General features: G+C 35.2%; 1 protein-coding gene across 3 annotated transcripts in view; it reads right to left on the bottom strand.

Annotated features, from left to right (window-relative positions):
* The window catches only part of LOC105160162 (vacuolar protein sorting-associated protein, putative (DUF1162)), a 54,979-nt gene extending 34,126 nt beyond the window's left edge, over positions 1-20,853 (bottom strand). For 2 of the 3 annotated variants that reach the window (XM_088879582.1, XM_011077428.3), the window contains exons 1-15: positions 20,266-20,853; positions 20,007-20,084; positions 16,233-16,345; positions 15,787-15,880; positions 14,883-14,926; positions 13,980-14,048; positions 11,819-11,877; positions 9,939-10,140; positions 8,979-9,047; positions 8,803-8,882; positions 6,519-6,668; positions 4,278-4,341; positions 733-834; positions 357-551; positions 110-237 (exon numbers count right to left, since the gene is read on the bottom strand). In XM_088879582.1, coding sequence (XP_088735708.1) covers positions 110-237; positions 357-551; positions 733-834; positions 4,278-4,341; positions 6,519-6,668; positions 8,803-8,882; positions 8,979-9,047; positions 9,939-10,140; positions 11,819-11,877; positions 13,980-14,048; positions 14,883-14,926; positions 15,787-15,880; positions 16,233-16,345; positions 20,007-20,084; positions 20,266-20,362 — 1,544 coding nt within the window. In that variant the 5' untranslated portion in view covers positions 20,363-20,853. Of the gene's footprint in view, positions 1-109; positions 238-356; positions 552-732; positions 835-4,277; positions 4,342-4,651; positions 4,733-6,518; positions 6,669-8,802; positions 8,883-8,978; positions 9,048-9,938; positions 10,141-11,818; positions 11,878-13,979; positions 14,049-14,882; positions 14,927-15,786; positions 15,881-16,232; positions 16,346-20,006; positions 20,085-20,265 lie in introns of those variants that run through there. The other variant, XM_088879583.1, reaches the window with a different exon arrangement.
* Positions 20,854-21,917: the final 1,064 nt, after the last annotated feature.

The following is a 21,917-nucleotide window of genomic DNA, read 5'->3' as shown; positions in this document are numbered from 1 at the left end:
AGTTAGCCATTGCCTCAGTTCAATGTCAAATATCTTAATGAAGCGCTTACATATGAAAGTTCTGAACTATAAAAATCTGTCACCAGTGTATTAGAAATAAATCACGTACATGCTCCGAAGCGTGGTATGGGTTTCAGAAATGTTGATTTTCATTGAAGAAAAGTAAAATTCCACCATTGTAGTAGAATCCCCAACTAGTTCAGAAGCAGGATGGAATTTTGTGGCCTCATATATATCCTATAAAAGGAAATTTCAAAGTTTTAGAACCAACAAAATTATAAGGTATAATCCTACATTAATTTCACAGAATCCATGCATTGTCGATATCATCTGATTAATCAAGCAAATATGGACACCTTGATCACATCATCTGAAATGACACCAGAAAATTGATTAGAATCATCTGTTCCCCCTGCCCCAAGCATCCCATATGATAACCAATTCAACCATCCACGGGCCTTGGCCTTGCTAGGAGGACGATCATCTTCAACAGACTTGTCAACATTTCCACTGTTGCTCCCATATCTCAATGACGGATTTACCAAGAAATCCTACAAAAGAAAAGTCATGATTGCAAAGCAAAATAATCTATGTCTTCAATTAAAGTGTATTATTTTGTCTCCCAATTGGTTTTCATATGGTAGCAACTACACTACAAAAACCTGTACAAGGAGTTACTTGCACGAGAAATATGATAAATGCATGTATAGAGCAGATGAACATCAATTTTACCTGTAGTTCACGTTCAGCAACAGATCTGTAATCCAAAATGTCATCTATATCAGTTTCTTTCTCCATTTCCTCCAACTCATGCTGCACATCTTGTTCTATCACCTGAATGGAGCAAGAGCGAGATTAAGAGAGGGAATAGGAAGGCCTATATGTTGTGTTCTTCAATAATACCTCATAGAAAGGAAATTGTCCTACACAGACAGTGAAGCAGCCAAAACCTACTTCAAGTACCACTTTTCGCAGCCAGAAGATGCATAAATGCATAGCATTGATTACAGCATACAGCTTTTAGTATAACAGATTACCAATGTAATGCTCCCTTTGTCCCACAATTATTTTTAAGTTGTAGACGCTGGAAATCAAAGATAGTAGTTCCGACAAAAATACATTAACTTCCATAACCGTCCTAATCTATCATCAGTTAGCTCATAAAGAATACGCAGATGACAAAATTATTCCGCACCACCAAAATCGATTCTGCAACCTTCCAACAACTCAGTTGACAAAATAAAATACAGCATCTTTCTTAGAGAACAATTAAAAAGTACCTCAAAAGACCAACTAAAATAAAAGATATGCTCATCAACCATAATATCCATTTCCATTAGGTCTCCACCAAGGAATGCCAACGCGATGACATCTATTGTCTAGGGCAAAGCATTAGCAAATGTACAATGTAGATGACATAAATGCTAATAGAATTTGTTTGTTGTCTAAGTAAGTAATGGGGAAGATGAGGTTTCCACATCGTATATTTTCTCTTTCTAGTCAAGAAGCCCATGCTTCCTTTGTTGAAATAAGGGTAAATGGTTTGATTCGACATTTCCTAAGATTCGACTTGGTGAAATCCACTATTTCATATATCGGAAAAAGGAATGATCCATCGGGCTCAGGATTGTTCTCTGATAATGGATCAGATTGCACCAATACCAATCCGTTTTCTTCCAGTTATTGCAAGGCAAGAATTCAACAACCCCTTAATCAAAATCAAAGAACTATTCATACGTTGTTGAATAGAAATACGGGATTCCAATCGTTGATAATTTTGTCATCATCGGATTGGCCGTAGGGCTTGCTTCTATTGGACCTGGAGTTGGTCAAGGGACTGCTGCAGGTCAAGCCATAGAGGGTATCGCGAGACAGCCCGAGGCAGAGGGAAAAATACGAGGTACTCTATTGCTTAGTCTAGCTTTTATGGAAGCTTTAACGATTTATGGATTGGTTGTAGCACAAAATGGCAAAATGAAACAGGCATCACCCCGACCCCTCCCTATTCCCATGGTCAAAACCCTCAATACTTTCAGTAGTCAACAAGGGGCCTTAGCATATCATCTATTAAAAATCCTTCTTACTCCAATTAGGCTTCGTTTGGTTTATCAATTTTTCCTTGTATGTTCTACCTTTTTATGTTATACTCTCATCCACGGGGATATTTTCATGTCAGACAATGTTAATTCAACCTCTAAGAATTGGCAAATTATCATGGTAAGTGTGAAAAAGAATATTTTCCAACATTAAGCCCATGAAGCAAATAATAGTTGGTGATAAAAGATGACCACCCTCCCTTGAAGATGGATGAAAGACGTCAAAAGAAATGGGATAAAACCTCAAAAATGTTAACATGTTCCCTCATATTTTAGTTGGAAGTTTTGACCTCCTTTCCTTTTGAGAGAATCCAGTTCCTTAATAGCATATATTGCTTGTAGAAAGAAATTGCAAGAAAGAACTAGATAATTATGAAGTTTAACAACATAAGATGGCACCATCATCGACGACGGTATGTTAACATGCATGACTACATCTTCGACATAACCAGGACATTGAATCTTCAGCTCACAGAAAATGAACCACCACTACAGTACATAATGTATAATTACAGCTCAGCAATATAAACTTGACACAACATTCCTTCACATAAGGATTTCATCTAGGATCCCAAGGGAAGTACAAAAGGAAAAATGAATGAATGAAAATGAAAATTCCTCGTAAATTCCTTTGTAATAGTACTAATTCAAAGAAGCTTCTGAAAGTAATTCATTACAATGTATAAAGAAATTGAACAAATTTATATCTTAGGTAAATTTCTCATAACTGTATTTATAAGAACTCGCACTTGTGTTTCCATTATAGTCAAGCAAATTAAAGTATTTTCCCTATCCTTTTGTTACAGAAAAGGAGGGGTTATATTAGGAGGATTGCATATACTAGGCATAATTTAAGGTTGATTGATTCAATTTTCGACCTTAGACTGTATTTATGTGTATAAAAGTTTGTATAAGCTGTATACAAAGAGAGAGAAATCTTTCTCCATCTCATGTAACCTGGTACAAGACAGTAGACCCATCCTTCCATGGTTTGTAGGCATGAAGAAACATTTCCTCTTTCTTTTCTTCGTGGCCCAATGAGCAAAATCATTGCTATTTCAGGTCATCCTCACCAAGTTACTGTCTATTTTCCAGCCAGGACAGGGAGAAGCACAACCTCGAGAGAGCAGCCTCTCCCGAAAACTGTCCTATAGTGCAGGAGCATAAGACTGCCCTACAGACAGACACCTAGCGACCATTTTTTGCAGCCTACCCCCACACTGTTTGTCTCCCTGCTGGATTGGATAGGTTTCTAGTCACCTTCTGGACCATTGTTTACGTCGGTCGTTCCTATATTCAGTTTTGCTTTGGTAATATCCAAATCAGTTTCTGCACATTCTTCAATGAGTTTAACTTTCATTGTGGGTGAAGAACAAAAGAATTTGGCAGTGGCATACGTAATTCCAATTATGTGCAGAACTACAGAACATAAAATCGACCGCCCTAATAATTTAAATTGGTACAAGACTGTTAGAATTTACTTAATGCTCCCAGAAAGATAACACCCCCCAGAATGCGCAAGATATGATTGTTCTTACAAATTGGAATTCCTGGCAATTAATGCCTAAGAGATGATTCTAGAGATGATGCCTAAGGAAAAGGATATACTATTAGTAATTGTGTTTTGTTGGCAGCAATTTGAAACCATGGAGGAGAAAGAAGAAGAATGTGGTTTCACAATTTGGTGTACAGTCTAAGCATAGAGCCATCGCATAGTCTATGTGCAAAATAGTTTGGAGATATCAGCTGCTAACTAAGATTGGTCTTAAGGTCTCTAGTCATGGTGTGATAATCAATCTGGTTTCCAAATTGCCTCAGATCCTATCTCATGGACGAGCCAAACATATAAAGATCGATCAGTTCATCCATCAAAAGGTGAAACAAAACTTAATCTCTACAGGATAGATGAAGACAGAATAACTAGGAGATCTTGTTAAAAAGGCTCTAAACGAACTCAGGTTGATTATCTTCGTTATAAGCGGGACAGTATTCCACACTCAAATCTAAAACCAAAATAATTCTATTGGTAATCTTGAAACAGAGTTCTAAAGATGCTTTTCATCTTTCATTCTCATTCCCTCATTCTTTGATGTGTTGCGTTCTCCAAAATCTTAAGCATAGCTTTGACCATATGACTTGTGCTTTTGTGTATCCCCAACTTTAAGAAACCAACTGTCTCACCTGGTCATGTTTAAGACATTTCAACTTGGTCTTGTACAAACTCACATACTTCCGGCGAGAGGTCCTGCGGTAATAAGAAAAACAAAACTTACAAATCTATGTTACAACATGACATAGAAGTGAGAATCCAAGATGCAACAATCATTATCATATTGTTAGTTTGTAATTAAGCGGCAGCAATGCACATTCAGTTGACTGCATTCAACATCACACAAAGAAATGGAGAAAGGTACATGTAATTTCTGTTACTGACAAAATGATTTTTCAGAGAATTCAAGAAATCAATTATACAGCAGATCTGAGTGGTCAAACCATGTAATACTTTTGTTTTCTTCTTCTCTATGTTCTAGTCCATTTTTGGAAAAATTTTGTACCTGAAAAAAGACTAGCCAATTGATGCTGACCTAGTTCCATTGGCATAGCATTCTACTTCATCCTTATCAGTGCAAGAGAAAACAAGCTTAGTTAAAACTTCCAAAATTTGTATATTCACGAGATAATAGTTTTAGTAGGAAAAGAAAATATGTTAACTTTTCATGTTTTGGTAGACAAATCTAGCTAGACAACCCTTGAGGCAGTACAATTTGTTTTGAATTTTTGGTTGTTTGAGGTGAATGAACATAGAAAATCTGAAATCAACTCCCATGGTGTGAAGTTTGCATCATTGTGGCAATTCTTAATTGTCTCAGTCTTCCTACTGATATAAAATCAAATACTAAATGATTAACGGAAAGGACATAGTAGAGCTCCTGCATCAGACCCTCCCATGATAGGATCTCTAGCAACTATGTTAGCCCTGAAAAGTTAATTGAATTTCAATTCATTTGCATAACTTATTTCTCCAAGCAGCAGAAAGTAAATGGAAGCCACATCTTTTATAGAAAAATTCTGAATTCCATCCAGACTTTTTCTAAGTAAAAAGTAAACTTTCCCACTCGTCTTTCCAGCACTGAGAGCTTTTGCAGAAAGAGAAGCAGATTATGCAGCAGTGTACACAGACAAACATAAAAATGAAAAATATACAATAGCTTTGAATTTCTTTTGTACACTGTCCAAACTGGAAACTGAAAGTTGTAGACGAAGACAGCAAGTTGATCAAAAAGATGAACTATGTCAGACGACAACTACATGGATCAGCAGGATTTTAAATCATGTGTTGTAGGGGTGCTTCCAAAATTCAGGTAATGTATATAAGAATAAGCATGTTGTCAACAGAAAACATAATTGTCCACAGAAGGAGCTTGCTACCTCACTATATGGTAGATTTCCGGTAGTCCAGCACTCTGATATTCAGTTACTTTTTGAAAGAAATAAGACAATGAGTTTATTACCTTGCAGCACTAAGGTGATCTGTGAATCCATCAAAGCCAAGTAATGCTGCAGCTAATTACTCTTAACATCATCTAGATGTCCTCAACTATATAAATGCGGACCAAACTCTCTTTACTCTCACACGCTTCCAGCAATATAACAGCAAATACAACATAAAGAAACTTGAGGATGGAGTTCTTATACACACTTCAACTACAAAGGACTTGCATGATTTAAGTTGCTTAAATTCATAAATGCAATAGATATTAATGAAACAACAAAACACTAGGCTTAACCTATAAATGGACAATCGTAAAGTTTGTTATTATCGCACCTTTATCCAGCAATTAAACTCTAATTTATATTTGAGCAATTGGAGGCACCAGGTTATATGCCGAAAGAGTGCACCCGCACACATACAGGCACACGCACCGCGCACATACACATATTCAGTTACTGTTTACATTAAATCTTATGCCAAACAACAAAGTGCAAGAACCAATCAGAAATAGCCAAATCAGTTTTCCGCCATGAAAATCAGCAGAGCGCATCATGCTCATTTGCATAAATCAGTTTACAACCACTTGAAATTTTTACATGATAAAAACTCAGCCTCAAATCCATATTGCATAAAGTTTCAGCATCACTACCTCATGCCAACCAAACAGCAGGAACAGTCAACTAGTACTAAATATAATAGAATAACTAGCCATCATTAAAAGCTGTATTCTGAAAAGGAGAAAATAGCCTGTAAGTTTGTGGCATTCTGCAAATTAACAAAAAAGAGAAAGAAAAAGGGAGGACACATTAAAAGATCACAGAGATAAGGCAACACTCAAGAAACGCAGATATTTCAATTTTGATAACAGGTCATATACAGTAATCATCAATCCAGCAGATTAACAATGATTGTTGCATAGATCAACTTACAGCCTCTCTCCAAAATACTTCCAAGATGTTTTTCTCAACCTCCTCCGAACATCAGAAAGAACAGACTCCTGAGCATAGTGCCACCATGCTTTTTGCCATCCCTCGAGCCTTTTCCCTAAAGGGCTCCACCAAGGACGATAACATCCATATCTATAATATGAAAAAGAACCGAGTAGATCAGAGTTGCCCAAATTCAAGAAGTCATTCGGCCATGCCAAATACAGATTACAGAAAAAGAGCATCGAATCTTGAATAACTGAGAGCAAAGGTAAAAGAATTTAGTGTATGGTATCATCCTTGTATGACTTACACAAGGTGCCTACTTCACAAAAAGGGTAGGAGCAGGAGAAAAAATGGTAGCTAAATGAAACTCACCAAGCTACTTTAACATGCAGCATTTGCAGCAAAGCATCACAGAGAAGGCCACCTATCCCCAACTAAAATGTTATAATATGGTGAGTGGCAGGAGGAAGGTGGCACTGTATAAGTTTGTGAATGTGAATAGTGCTTGGAGGCCAACAAGGAGAGAAGGTGGACGAAGGACAGCAGGCAGGGTAGAAATGAAGTGAGTAGAGTAGTTATATGTACGTAACCATAGTTATAAAGCTCTATCCCTTACATGTAAAGAATCCATCAAATCTAGGATTGAAACAGGCCATAGAAATCAACCCTGGGCTTGGTTCAAACCCTAACTTTTGTTCCAGCATCTGCGAAATCCCAAACTATGAAAAAGTATTGAAGTAACTCCCAAATGCAAGTGGAACATGTAAACAAAGATAATGAATCAGAAAAACAACATTTCCGAGTAGTCCTAATTAGTTACCCTAGTATATTGTTACAAGGCCCATTAAATTTTTCCTTATAATACAAAAAGAGAAGAAATTGAGAGACTGCGAATTGCTTCTTAAATCACTTCCTTCCTTACTAATAGCAGCCTTCATATTGTATTCCTAGCTTCTGACTCGTGACCTCTTTTATGAAGAGAGTCATAACTCTCTATTTCTGATCAGAAGGAAAATATAAGTCAAGATGCAACAGCCTTACGCAGCCAAAAGCCTCCATAACCACCCCACTTTCATGGAATATCTTGCCATCAGTTCTGTCACTATGCTAATAATACAGTAGAACACTAAGAGATTAAGTCCAACAAAAATCCTCCTTAGATCCAAAATGTAATTATTAAAAATTTAATAAGTCAATGTGAAATATCCATAAAATCCCCAAGGTCTTACTAGCCACCTGGAGCTATATAAGGACTTTGAAGAAATAAACAGAGGAGTTTATATCATAAATTCATGAAGAAATGCTGCTTTGTAACTGTACAAGATCTGGGGATGCTAAAATGTTCTAGCATGAGGCAGATGGTTAGATGCCCATAAGCATGAGTTGGCATTCTCTTGCTGTTCTTGGACCCTGATATGCACGAATCCGCACTACATGGCCTAACAAGGCAGCGCCAACATGGAAAAGTGCTCCACTGTTTCTATGAGGACATCAACGAATAGCACTGGGCAAACACACTGCTTAGAGATTTCATTTGTAAGTGGAACCAGAGGGACAGTGAAGAACAGACTGATTTCAAGTGAATCAGATACTCACATTTTACACTAGTCACCGAGGAAGAAGAGATTTCCTAGAAGAAAAGGGATAGGTGGCATTACTAGCCACTTGTTAAATCAAGTACATAATATGCTGTGTGGCAGCACCTAAAGATCATATAGATAGATCACCTATAAATAAAAGTGAATGGTGTAAAAATCTTGCTTTCAAACCATATGGACCTAGAATATGTAAGATATATATATATATATATATATATATAGAGAGAGAGAGAGAGCACAAACAAACAAGCCCATCTAAATTCCTAGAAAGATAGGAAGGAGATAATATGTGAAGATGCAAACGATGTGGAAGAAAAAAGAAACACTGACACCAGATGGTCTCAACAAAAAGAGAAAGGATTGGCCTTCAGCTTTAGAAATGAATTGATTGGATGAGAAGTTTTCAAATATCCAGATAAAAATAGATGGAATATGAAGTTCGGATCTCTGCTCAAACAGTTGTCAAGTTCTCGCTATAATTAAGAAGTACAATCCAGATTCTAGCTGCTCTCCAACTTTCAATTTTCCTTGATCATGTACCATAAGCCTCTAACAGATTGAAGTAAGTTCAAAGGTATGTGATAAAAACTTTCATTTTCAGTTTCACAAGAAAAAAGTTGATACTCTCGCTTATAACAAATTAAATGCTGAGAACAAAAAAGATAGCATTAAACCAAACCTACTTCTCTCTTAATCGACATATAGATATATAGTCGCAAAGAGACAGGATCTGCTGCAGCTGAACCTCATCCATTGTGATGGCCTAACAATGACTCAGCCAAAAGATATCAATCCACAATGCTTATCACAAAGATGTGAGAAAGACATGATAATAAAAAAGCTGGAACATTGAATGTACCACGCAAGCCAACTCAACATTGATAGAATACTGTGGCGCATCATTTAATAGCTTTCCTGATCTGTTTACCTACATGAAATCACTGAAAGCTCAAGTAAATGAAATATAAATGCCGCTGATATCAATTGTTTGACATTCTATAATAGACACAATACCTATCTAACTAAGAAAGGAAAAAGCACAAGAAGATAGGGACGAATTCCACATATTATGGTTGCACACAAAGCAGCAGTTAAGAGCAAAAGCCTAAGAGACAGATAAAGAAGTATGGGACCTACAAAGCAGATCAATAACATCATTATGAGGGATCATCTTGACAACAATACATTGTTCTTTCTGGCTAGATTAGTGTAGTTACAATATCAGATTAGAAAAGCAAGGAGATTTATTACCTAATAAAATTTTCAAATTCTGTTAATTTTCTAAATATGAATTTCATTCCAAGCCATATCCTAGAAGCAGCTATATATAACCTACTACAGTTTTGTAATCAGTAGCAGATTCAATGATCCAGTGACAAATAGATCACACAATTTCCTACCATTACGTGTGAGAACAGATGAGTTCATTCTCTACCTTCTGCAAGTTCCATAACAATTTTAAATAGTTAAATTTCAATTTGACCGGTAATCAAATTGCTTTCAAGTATTAGTAGCTCCTAGCTCTAGCCCAGAACTACCTAGTATTGATGCAATGATGCATGTTTAAGGTTTTTCAAGAAAAATGATGCACCAATATGTATCACAAGCACTTAAACATAACATACCCACTCACACGAGCCACAAGGGGGCCACCACGCAAAGTTATCTTCATGAAGAGTAAAAGTTTCAAATAAAGGGTAAGCTAGACAGGCATAAATATAATCCATGTGCAATATCTAGCATCAAATATTATACTCTACAAAGTAATAAGGTACATGGGATTCTTTTGCCGAACAGGGCAGCAGCCAAAAGTACTTACCGACAGAGAAACTGATACATCAAGTGGAGCCAACATAGATGAAAACTTTTGATCTTCAATTCTTTCCCTTCCCAGTTTCTCGTAACCCACGGCATTCTCTGTACTTGCTTCAGTTTTTTCAACAGTATTACAATAAAGTTCCAAACTCTGAACTTCAATCAATTTGTTGACTTGACCCCCTCTAACCTTTGCAACAGAAGATCTGAAAGATAATACAAATATCCGCACATGAAAAGTTGAAATAAACTAAAACGCAAAATGTGTCGATTCTCAACTTTCGCAAATTATCTCAGATAAGCCCAAGCAGATACTTCGGAAAACAAGTTGAATCCAGCTTAAGATATACTTCAAAATAGGACGGCTAATATGAAATTGACTTAGGTGCCAAGTGCTTAAAATAAAATTACGATTCCCAAGTAAGCTATATTAACTTGAAGATAATGCAATAATAATTAACTAAAATGTGTAACCATACAAATATTGGGAGTTCAGTGATATATCTTAAAACACAATGTCTTGCTCTTAGAACACCTAATGCAGAGCCACGTGGAAAGAATTCTCAGAATATTACAATACTAGTCATACCATACAAGAAGTAGAAATACAAGCAGCATAATTCAAATGGCCAGAAGGAATACAATACAATGCGAGAAAACTAGCCAGAGGTTGGCTTCCATGTTTTTTCTTTAAGCTGATACCTCTGGAGTTGATTATGAAATTCGAAAAACGGTCAGAACTAAACCATACTGCACCCCACATCCAACCCTTCTTGGTGGTTAAGAAATTCATCAAACTCCACCATCGTATATGGTCTCGTGGTGCTTCACATAAGCTACTCCAAGTGTCTGTATTATATCTAAATTCACTTTTAACAATTAAATTAGCCTTATTAGTTAATTCTTAAAAGTGGTGACTGGTTAAATTTATTTTAGTAGTCACTCTTAATGTGCACAACTTCTCTCTTAAACACTTTTTCTTTTCTTGGTCCCTTTTCACTATCTCAAGCTCTAAACAAGAGCCAGTATATTTAATTTTAGTATGAAAATGCTTAACAAATACTTTCTATCAGAAAATTGGTCTATGTATGTACTTTTGCCATCCTTAGTTCTTTTCTATTTTTTAGCCTTTCTTTGTATGATTTTCAGTTTTTCTCTTTTTCTCTTTTTCCTTGTAGTTTCATGTGATACATACGAGTCAATTTTTCCTTCTGAAGATCTTCACAATACATTCTATTTCTATATACAGATACCTAATTGGTTCTTTACGGCCAAAAACTTAATGTAACGCAAAACATAATCCTATGTGCAACCAAAGATATAAATAATTTGTTAAAACCGATTGTATATAATGTGAAAATTTTACTATTGTTACAGAGTAATGCACATGTATCAAAACCTCTTTTTTTTATTTTAAAGCAGACACATTTAAAGATCACATCAGTCCTCAAACCATACAAAACACAACTGCTTTTTAATTTCCAAAAAAAGGAAATTTCAATTGCTCTTCGCCAAAGCGACACATGGCTATTCAGTTGGAAATTAGTTAAAAAGAAAAAACAAACAAACAAGCAGCACAGAAAACACCCAACGTATCCTGAGAAATCTATGAGTCAGACAGAGACTCTCTTTGGATTACAAGTAGTTATGTCACTTCATTTTTCTATTAACTTGAGGAGCCTTTTCCTTCAAATCATATTCACACAGATACTCAATGATGGGACTTTTCTGCTATTAATATGCCATACACTAAAATTTGTGATATTTCTGTGGTCCAGCCTTAATTTCTAAATTAATGAAGAAAAGTAATATGCCAATCATTAATTGAAAAATAGTTGAAAAATGTTAAGCAAACAACAAGAATCAAGGAAAGTAGGAAAATACCCAGCAGGTTGCCTCGTAATCGTCAAACTTGAAAACTTCACACCAAATAAAATTTCTACCTGGGATACATAAAATATCAAACAATACAAATTAACACTTCAAATGAATTGATGGCCGGAAAGTAGAATAAACAAGGATTTGGCATAAATCTGCATCATAAAGCTGTTATGGTCAATATTTCATGAAGAAGTAATTATTTGGCACTTATTCTATAAGAATTAAACAAATCAAATAAAACTTACCCCAAACAATAAAAGAGCAATTATCATCAAATTTTAGTCTTACTTAATGAAAATTGACACAATATTGTTGTTGGTTGTTCAAATAGTAAGCCAAAGATTAACACAACTTAAGATAGAAACATGCTGAACATAGATGATCAACCTCAGAAGTTGAACATGTCAAAAAATTGCCTAACTGAGCTGCATGGTTAAATTAAACCCAGTCAGAACAACTTAAGACTCCTTTGCCAGCATGGTTCTTTTTCCAATATTTTGCAATGTCCACTCAATATAAAATGAACTCTTCAGTTACAGAAGTATATGGAGTGAAGTGGAAGCGCAGGATCCATGTAGCCAATAGCAAAAAGCATGAGAAACTTTGAGAAAAATTGTGTACTGTTGAGGGGGCAAGGGTCACACTTATCCATTCATCCCAAAATTAGAAGAGTAGCAACGTGTGCTCTTCTGCCGTTGCAACATAAATGGCTTTTGCAAACAAGAATCGTACATATGGTGGCAATCAGATTGCAGGCATATCTTGGACCAAGTGCCAGCCATTAACAGAAAGAAAGATGGCCTACGGCATACTATTTCTAAACAGCCTAGCTCAGCCCATATAAAACTCTTAAAACACATCCCAGATCTGAAGTCAAAAAAGGGTTCTATATCATAGGAAACTTTTAAGACATATATTGCTTCTCCCAGACTGCCAATAACATCAGACTTTAAGCATATGCCTTTAACTTGCGGACCTGAAGAGTGAAGAATAATACATATCCATGAACTTAGAAATATTGTCAACTGTTGAACCTCCCTAACAACTTAGCTGTCTGATCTGCTGACATCACAAGGTGATACACTTTCTCTGCAGTTATATTTACAGAAGGATCTCACTTAAAAATTGTTAAGTTACTTGCAATCAATGACTGTTTCAATGACATTTTCACTACAGTATCACAAATGACATGCATCAGCCAAGAGAGCTCAGAGCCAAGTTCCAGCATACAGCAATTGGCAGGATCAATTTAAGAGTATCAACATTAGCTTCATGCCCTAGCAACCAGGAGTAACCAGGTTGCATCCGACAACCACATATAGGCCATCCCATGAAGGAGAGCCCACCATGTGGCAGTCAAAAGTCTAAAACAACTATCATTTAGCCCCTACTGAATATCAGCTTCGTCCAATAGAAGTTTACCTCATGTACATAAGAAATACACTCATTAACCACTTGACAAGATTTACTGCACTAACCATTTTGATAATGGTCAGCATCACCATAACACCTTCTGATCATGACGAAATGCTACAACAAAAGAAGTATCAAGCAGCCAAATTCCAGAAGTACTGTTACTCATATGATGTGAGATGGCCTCTATTGTAGCAAACTTGTGAGGCAACAGTAAATAATAATCTTTCTCGACCTGATTCTTTCTTTCGTCAGGAAGCAATATTGCACAAATGTAATTCGATCAACACGAGGAACAGTGCCAAGAACGCCCATGGTGGTCAAACATTCTGACGTGAAGCAACCAGATGTTTTGGTTTCCTTCCATCATTAACATGAGTATTTTCTAGGGAAACCAAAGACCATCCCTGGCTGTAATTTGACACCTTTATATATCAGTGTTTATCTAGAAACATGACTGGCTCCTGGGTTCAAACATGCAGACCATTGGACCTGTTTAGCATATAGTAAGGGAGCTCATGAACCATTTTGCAACCCAAGAGAATTCCACTGATCTCCTTCAAGACAATATGCAAGAGCAAAATGCTTAAGAGGCCAAATCTTACAGCAAATTCAATTTTTTTAGTTCAAATATATTTGCCAGGCAAAAATTTGAACTTATGAAGATAGTTATTAAAGTTCAATGGCATGCAATGAAAGCCAGATACAGATAAACAGATAAGAGTAAAATTTCATATGAAAGATGTCATACCGTCTCACTCAATGTGTCACGATAAAGGACGTGGACATTTCTTATGGACACTTGGATGCTGTCAAGAATCTTGCAGGCAAAGCATAGAAAGTTTAGATAAAATAAGAGCGAGGATTAAATAATCTGCCACTACATAATAAACAAGAATAATCAGCCAACAAAATTTTCAATCTTCCTTCCTAGCAAAGGAACTAGTCAAACAGCTAAGCTGCAACTACATAATAAACTAGAATAACAAGCAAAACAAAATTTTGAATATTCTTTCCTAGCAAAGGCACTAGACAAAAGTCAAAAAGCTAATAGTCCATAAATAAAATGTTTCTTTCAGTTGTAGCTCCACACATTGGGGTTGTTCACAAAAATTAAAATCTAGGTATGCCAGGGATGTGAAGAGGAGGTTATGGGTCATGTCAAGCAAGCTAAGCATAAGGGATGGAATATACGCAGCTTGAGAAGTAGGCAAACTCTACTACAAAGTTAAAAAAATTGCATCTTTTAGAGAGATGCTTGAAAGTATACAAGTACACTATATAATCAGGAAAACTGCAGCCTGTAAAGATCCATAAAAGGAGAAGTTAAAGAATAAGCAATTCAAAACTGATCTCCATGAATGAAGAAATCTTTCAAGGACCCAGCTTCATAGGCAGAAAGGATTGAGTTTATCCGTTAACAATATATGGACTACATCAAAATAAATCATCATAACTTTTTGTTAAGAACTTGAATTAGCTGAATCATTATCTTCACAAAAGGATGCCAAAATAATTCTCATTGCTCCATTGGAAATCTAATACTTAAAGATAACCTTACTTTCCGCATACAAGTCAGATAACAGGCCAATATATGTGGATATAGTCTGATCTAAAGAAGAAAAACTTTCGCCAGCTAGGTAATGAATAATACCTTAGCAGTGATGTATGAAATAAAAGATTTTCCAGTCTGATTGTCTGCAGAAAAGGAATCCTCTATGAGCATCAAATCATTTTAACTAAAAGAACAGCGAACCAAGATAACTTTTCACCCGAAATTCAATAATGAATGCACAAGGGTGACCAGTAAAATCAAATCAATCCAGGAAACACGCTTTCTGCATCTGTGATAGAAGTAAGGATCTAAAAGGCAAACAAGACAGAATAAGATGGGTTCATAACTCATGTAATGGCTTCTAATAAAGAACAGTTCCGTGTGAAAGCAATATAGAACCACAGCTTTTTCCATTCTCTTCTTCCGAGTTCAATCGTCATGTAATTTGTGTGTGGGAGCTAAATAATATAGTTGTACTTCGACAGTTCATGACTCAAATCAGTGAGGTTTGCTCCTGACAACTAAGTTTCGTCCACAGTTTTTTCAGTTGTGCATGGAGGAAAGGCCCACTGAAAGACCAAAAACCAGCAGGCTCGAGCTTATATTATATGTTTTTAAAGATAAAAGAAAGGAGGTAGCAGCATCCTAAATAATGACCTCATGGTACAGTTGTAGGAGGAGATTCACCGGACTGCAGCTTAATATGAGAAACAGTTATCAGGGGAAAAATCAAAAAATAAGAGGAAGAATCTGACGGAAGAAATATTTTTCCTTTTTATATTTCGTGTTTTATTTGTAGTGAGCATTTATTATTCAAAGATGATAAAAAGTGGTGATGGCAGGTATAGTGGTGGTAGACAACAATATTTCATGAGAAAAGCACATCTGATATAGCAGTATAAAGTTCCCATTCTCTGTGGACTTCCAGTGCAAGCAAGTAGATAAAGATATTCTAATAACAAATACCAGAAATGACACCAGATATTTGATATCAAATTCTCACCACATACGCGTCTCGATAACTTTGCAAGTTCTGCTGCAGCAAGTTGGGCCTTTTTGCTCGCAAACTCTCTTCTTTCAACAGCATCCATGCACCACTGCCCAAAAAAATAAAATAGGATCTGATCATTTAAAAGATATGGGAACAAGATAAGGATCATTTACTCTCCATCAATAAGAGTGAAGTAGAAAAATAATGAGGGGCAAAATAGAAATTTATCTAAATTCAACGTCGCTCAGTTATTAGCATAATACTCACATGATAAAGGATTATTTATTCTCCATCACTAAGAGTAAAGTAGTAAACTAATAACGGGGGCGAAACAGAAATTGATCTAAATTCCACGTCACTTGGTCATTGGCATAATACTCGCATGTTATTCAACCATGTATTTCAAAATATATTCTCCCCATCACAGTTTCATGTTGACAATCTTGGAACAGAATTACCTCTTCATCATGTCGCTGAGAGATACAAATAAATACATCCTCCAAAATGATTATGAGAGGGTCCCAGCCAAGTTTCTTCCAGGGAATTTTGATACTCAACTTCCCAACACGACCTAGAAAAGCAACAGTACAGATCTTGTAAGCAAGAAATAAAATAAATTCATGACGAAACCAGCTAAAACAATTAAAAAGATTGGTAAGAGTAGGCCAGGTTTGCCTCAAAAGAGCAAAAGACAAGCAAAAAATCATTCACAATGATCTAAGTTTTTAACCCATAAATAGCTACATGTCAACTGGCAGTAGTATAGATCATCTCGGAGACCTTTGAATCTGTCAAACCAATAATTCATACAACATATTAGCATCTTCCTAATTAGATCTTATAGTCGATCATTAACCTACTCTACCCACATTGTCCATTATGCCATTACTTTCACCGAACCAAATCATTCACATGTCCCCTCCAAATATTCCTTGATTTTCCCCAATGTTGAAGTCATCTCATCTCAACCTTCGAAGGCCACCACAAATTTGGCCCAAGGCATGGTACAGAATCCAATAACCATAACGCTTTGGGTGTTTCCTCAACTGCTCACAACCATTTTTACTATGCCAAACTGGTACATCTGATCATTGACCTAGAAAAAGAACCCCGTCGGGCAACACTTAGTATTCTTTGCACTTTCCGCATCGTAAGATCTTTGCTGCCAAATTGATGAAACTAGTGAATAATTGCTGCTTTTCATGAGTTTGGACTCTTCTCCTAATTATTGAGTTCCGCAAGTTTCAAGAATTGATAGTATCCTTGCAGTATGTCAAATTTACAACAATTTTCAATTGTCACTTCTTTTGTTTGCATCTCAAAGTTCAAGTCATTGATTCTACGAAGGCCGAATTTCTTCATTAATCCCTCAATTTTATTTTCATAGTGTTTGGATTCATTTTCCGAGTGTTTTGTGGAGATAGAGAGAGAAAAACAAAGATAAATAACTATGTGTTGAAGATAGTGTGTATGTTTAGATTTGTTTTTAGAGATGATTTGAAATAATTTAAAATAAGTGTTGAATGTTCGATGTATTTTGGGAGACAAAAATCACTGTCCATTTGAATATATATATAATTGTTGTATGTTTAGTGTTGTGTTTTGGGGGACAAGTTAATGTTCATTGTCAAATCATGTCTCTTTTATATATATTTATATATATGTGTGTGTGTATATGTATTTATGCCAAAAGAGATAAAAACACCAAGAAAAGGTGTTTTTGTATGAGGGCAAACATTGGTGTGTTTTGGTCCATTCTGGAGATAGCTAAGAAACGAAACCAAACGCCTTTTTGTCTCACTTTAGTCCGCTATCTCTCAAATGCATCTTAATGGTCCCGCATCTTTAAATACATCTAATTTAACCAAATTTAAATAAAGTGTATCAAGTATTCCACTAATGAGGAGTATGAAAAAATCATGCATTTCAATAATTTACCAATAATTGACAAAGCAGGTATACTTCAACAACGTTGTTTGCCATAGCTAAATAAAAACAAAAAAAATTACTAAAAAAAACTATCAATCATTCAAAAAATTTAAACACAATAAATCTATTTTATTATACACTAAAATGAGAAATACGAAATATACCAAAAAGAATTTATGGATCTCGATTGACATATATTGTTTTTGTTTTAGCAAGTTGCTTTTATTTTTTGCATTTGATTATCAAACTTGAATATGATGGTTTTATTATTTTACTATATTCTACTATCTTTATTTCTCAATATTAATGAGAAAACCATTATTTAGTAACTAATATTGAATGCTAAAATTCAGAAGGCATTGTACATTAAAGGATATATTTGACTTGCATTTTAATTTCTAAAAATTATAATATAGATTTTGAAATTTTAAATTGGAATTTAAGTTTTTCTAATAAAACTTTAATCCTCAATTAAATGAAACGAACACCTCGGATGATAAGTATATACTTATAAGTCCTATATCTTTATTATATTAAAACAAATTTACGACTGTAAATCTATGCTTCAAGTGTTGTTGATAGAGACCCATGCAATTTTTTATAGCATATTTGGTATTTTTTTTTCATTTTAGTACCTAGAGATAAATGGATTTAGTATCTTTAATTTTTCATTTTGCTTCTAAATGATTAATAATTGTCTCGTTATCATTCTTGCTTTATGTTTAGCTATAGAATGTAGTAAATTATTGAAATACATGAATTTTTAATTATTCATAGATTATTGAAGAGGGAAATTTTTTCCAATTTTACTCATCATTACTGGAATATTCATATTTACTTTCTTTAGATTTCTTTAGAATTTAATTGTCAAAGACCATAGTGAAGTACTTGAAATGGAGGTCTATTACAGTGCATTAAGGATGGGGGACTAATGTGTTTAGAAAAGTAAAAATAAGGGACCAATAAGAGATTTGGCCTGTTAAGAATTTTTTGTATGCTTGAACAACACTTTCTTAACCTGTGAAGGTTTCTATTGACGTACTCCTGCATTTTGCTCAAAGGGTTGACGGGAGATAGTGCATCAAGATGTTCACAAGGACCAACTTGATCCTCTTCGCCAGGTTCTTTTCCTTTAATCATTTTCTTTCTTCTTCTGCATCCTTGATATTTAATCTTTCCCCCAATTCTAGCATGCTAATAATATGTTTTAATCATGAGTTTTTTACTACTTTATAATCCACTGCTGTAAGAAGCACATTCCTTCCTATCACCATATTGCCTAGGAACATATCATGGATACTTATTAGCAGTAACAGATTCTGGTTTTTGTTGGTTCTCTATATCCTTATGCCCCAACACTATGCACTGTTTTTCCAGTATCCGGAACATGTAGCCTGACATTTTTCCACCTAGAATTCAGCATTTCAATCCTTTAGTACTTAAAATTCAGGGGCCCAAAACCATCCAATGCGAAATGTACATAAATATTGCCATACTTACCCTGCATCAGATGCACTTTAGTTCTCATAGTTCCAGGAAGTCAAACATTATAGATGATTGTAGACAGATTAAGTAAACCAGCGCATACAAGCAGACGTATTTTGCACTGCATCTACTCCGAGATACTTGGGTAATCAGACATAAATCAATATTTAGAATGACTTGTTAAGTTGGCTGCGTCACCAATTATATCAATACATAAACCCATGCTGGCCTTAGCTTATGACTTCAAAATCAATTGACACTAAAAGAACTTAATCATAACCCTCTAATTTATGAAATAATATTGAATGACCTAAGGTTCCTCCTGTATTTTGTACTCAATCACACATCCCCATAGCAAATAGAACTTCCGAGCAACTTTAAGTCCAATAAAAACCAAATACTAATGTTAATTTCCATTCCTCAGCCCCCCAGCCCCAGCGCGGCCTGCCCCAAAAAGAAAATAAAAGTATAACATGAAAATAAGCCTTTACCTCAAAGAATACACAAAAACAATTTTCTCACCTACTTTAGATCGCCTGTTGCTTGTCCAACTTTTATTTCCATCAAGCCATTGAAGCAACAGACTTTCTAAAGCAGAAATAAGCAAACTAACAGATCAAGTGATCTAAGTTCCTTTCACGTGGAATCACATGGGCCAAATGCAAGAAAGGGTATCAAGAAATCATGCAAGTAAGAGAGATGATTGAAGTTCAATTTTCAGACTAATCGCAAAATAAGCGCAGAACATAAACTTCCCGTTAAAATTGGAAAACATCTAAGTCCTGCTGTTAGTACTTTAACCACATATATTTCTATACCTTGTCTGAATGCAAATGGCAGCCGGAGGTAGTCAAAGGCTTCAAGAATCAGCTCAACATTTTCTAGTAATACTTCCTCTGCGACAAAAAAACAACAAAGAGAAAGAAAAATATATCAGTCCCGTAATCAGCTAACAAGTGCTGGCATATTGATAGTGGACACAATATTTCCATGATTCCTCAAATAGTTGGAATTGCATAAAAATACAAAAGAAAATGGTTCAGAGTTATCGTTAAAATAAGAAGAAAACAAAACTACCATTCCAAAGAGTGATTTTGAGTTGCTCCTTCTGGATGTCTTTAATGTATCGGCCCAGATATCCCAATATCAACTGTCTAACCAATCCTTCGAACATTCTTTCTTTTTCTCCTTTTCTTTTAGTGATTTCAATTCAAACAATGAAACTATTCTAGCCCCAAACATATCACCGACAACTTCATAGCTAACACTCCATCTACCACGTCTAAGAACTCATGCAGAAGAGTATTAACATGTCAAGATAAAAACCAAAGAGACATGATAAGAGTTCTGACATCGGGACCCCTCGAAATCAGAAACCTATGCTTGCTTGTGAAAATATCTCACTCCATCCCATCTCATCACTATTTGGGTTGTGAAATAAATACTCCTATTCCAGCTCCTCCACTCATAGCCCAGACACCATGGACTATCTCTCTTGGGGCATCCGGGTTTGCTGCTGGCGGCGAAAACGGCGGATGGCGGGCGGCCTTGGGGAGGGGGATTCTCGTTTTGAGGGGGTGGGCGGTGAAGTGCCTGAAGAAAATCGTTAGAAAAGAAGAAAGAGGGGAAGAGAAAGACGGGGGCGTGCTCAAGGAGTAGGAAGAGAAAGAAAATCGTAAAAAGAATAAATGATAAAAAAAAAATATATAAAATGGATACCATATCAGATTGTGTATGGAGTATAAATTTAATTTATGGAATTGAAATTTATTAAATTTAAAATATAACCAAGAAAAGTTGCACTAGTTTGGAAAAAATATTATTTTAGTCTGTTAAATATGCCTAATTTTAATTTTAGTTCGATAACTATGTTCATTTTTATTTAGGTCCAGTAACTTACGAAATTGCTTTTTTTTAGTCTTTTTGCTGATTTTCGGACAATTTTACCCCTATGAGTGCATATGGACTAAAACTGTCTTTCAAAAGTTGCATAGGGGTAAAATTGTTCGAAAATCAGCCAAAAGACTAAAAGTAATCAATTTCGTAATGGACCTAAACAAAAATGAACATAGTTATCGGACTAAAATTAAAATTAGGCATACTTAACGGACTAAAATAATACTTTTCCCCTAGTTTGTTATAAAACAATATTATAATATGTTTAACAATATTTTTCCATATAAATAAAAGGGTCATGATAAAGCCCATCATATTTTAATGTAAAAAGTATAATTAAAATTTACTCAGAAAGAGATGAAATATCAATATTAAAATTGTAAGAAATACGGAGTATTGTTTTTATATTTACTAATTGCTTTTATTCTGTTATAATTAGTACGCCTTGTTACTAATTATTTTAAAAAATGCAGGGTTATATGTTATTGCAATTGTTTTTTATGATTGTTGGAAACAAGGTAAGGTATACTATTTGCACCAAAATTGGTCGGATTTTAGAGTCGATATTTAGGACATGTTAGTTCACCAAAAAAACTAATTAAACGAATGTTTTTGTAATCTATTTAAGTAATTTCTTTTCATATTAAATTAATGAATAAAATAAGAAGTCATTGGCCATGTTTTTATTGTGCTCACTATTATTATGCTTTAATTGCTTTATATCACAACAGAGTCTACAGACCAATCGAATAGGGAATGTAGTTGCATTGCGCATTGGATGACAACTATAAAATCAACTTCTGATAGTTGGGTCTGAAATGTTTCAAGTCGAA

The sequence above is a fragment of the Sesamum indicum genome, linkage group LG4 (genome assembly GCF_026168435.1).
Source record: "Sesamum indicum cultivar Baizhima isolate 11 linkage group LG4, ASM2616843v1, whole genome shotgun sequence".
NCBI classification, from domain to species: domain Eukaryota; kingdom Viridiplantae; phylum Streptophyta; class Magnoliopsida; order Lamiales; family Pedaliaceae; genus Sesamum; species Sesamum indicum.
Note: the sequence above shows the minus strand (reverse complement) of the source record. Positions and strands in the feature narration are given on the sequence as shown.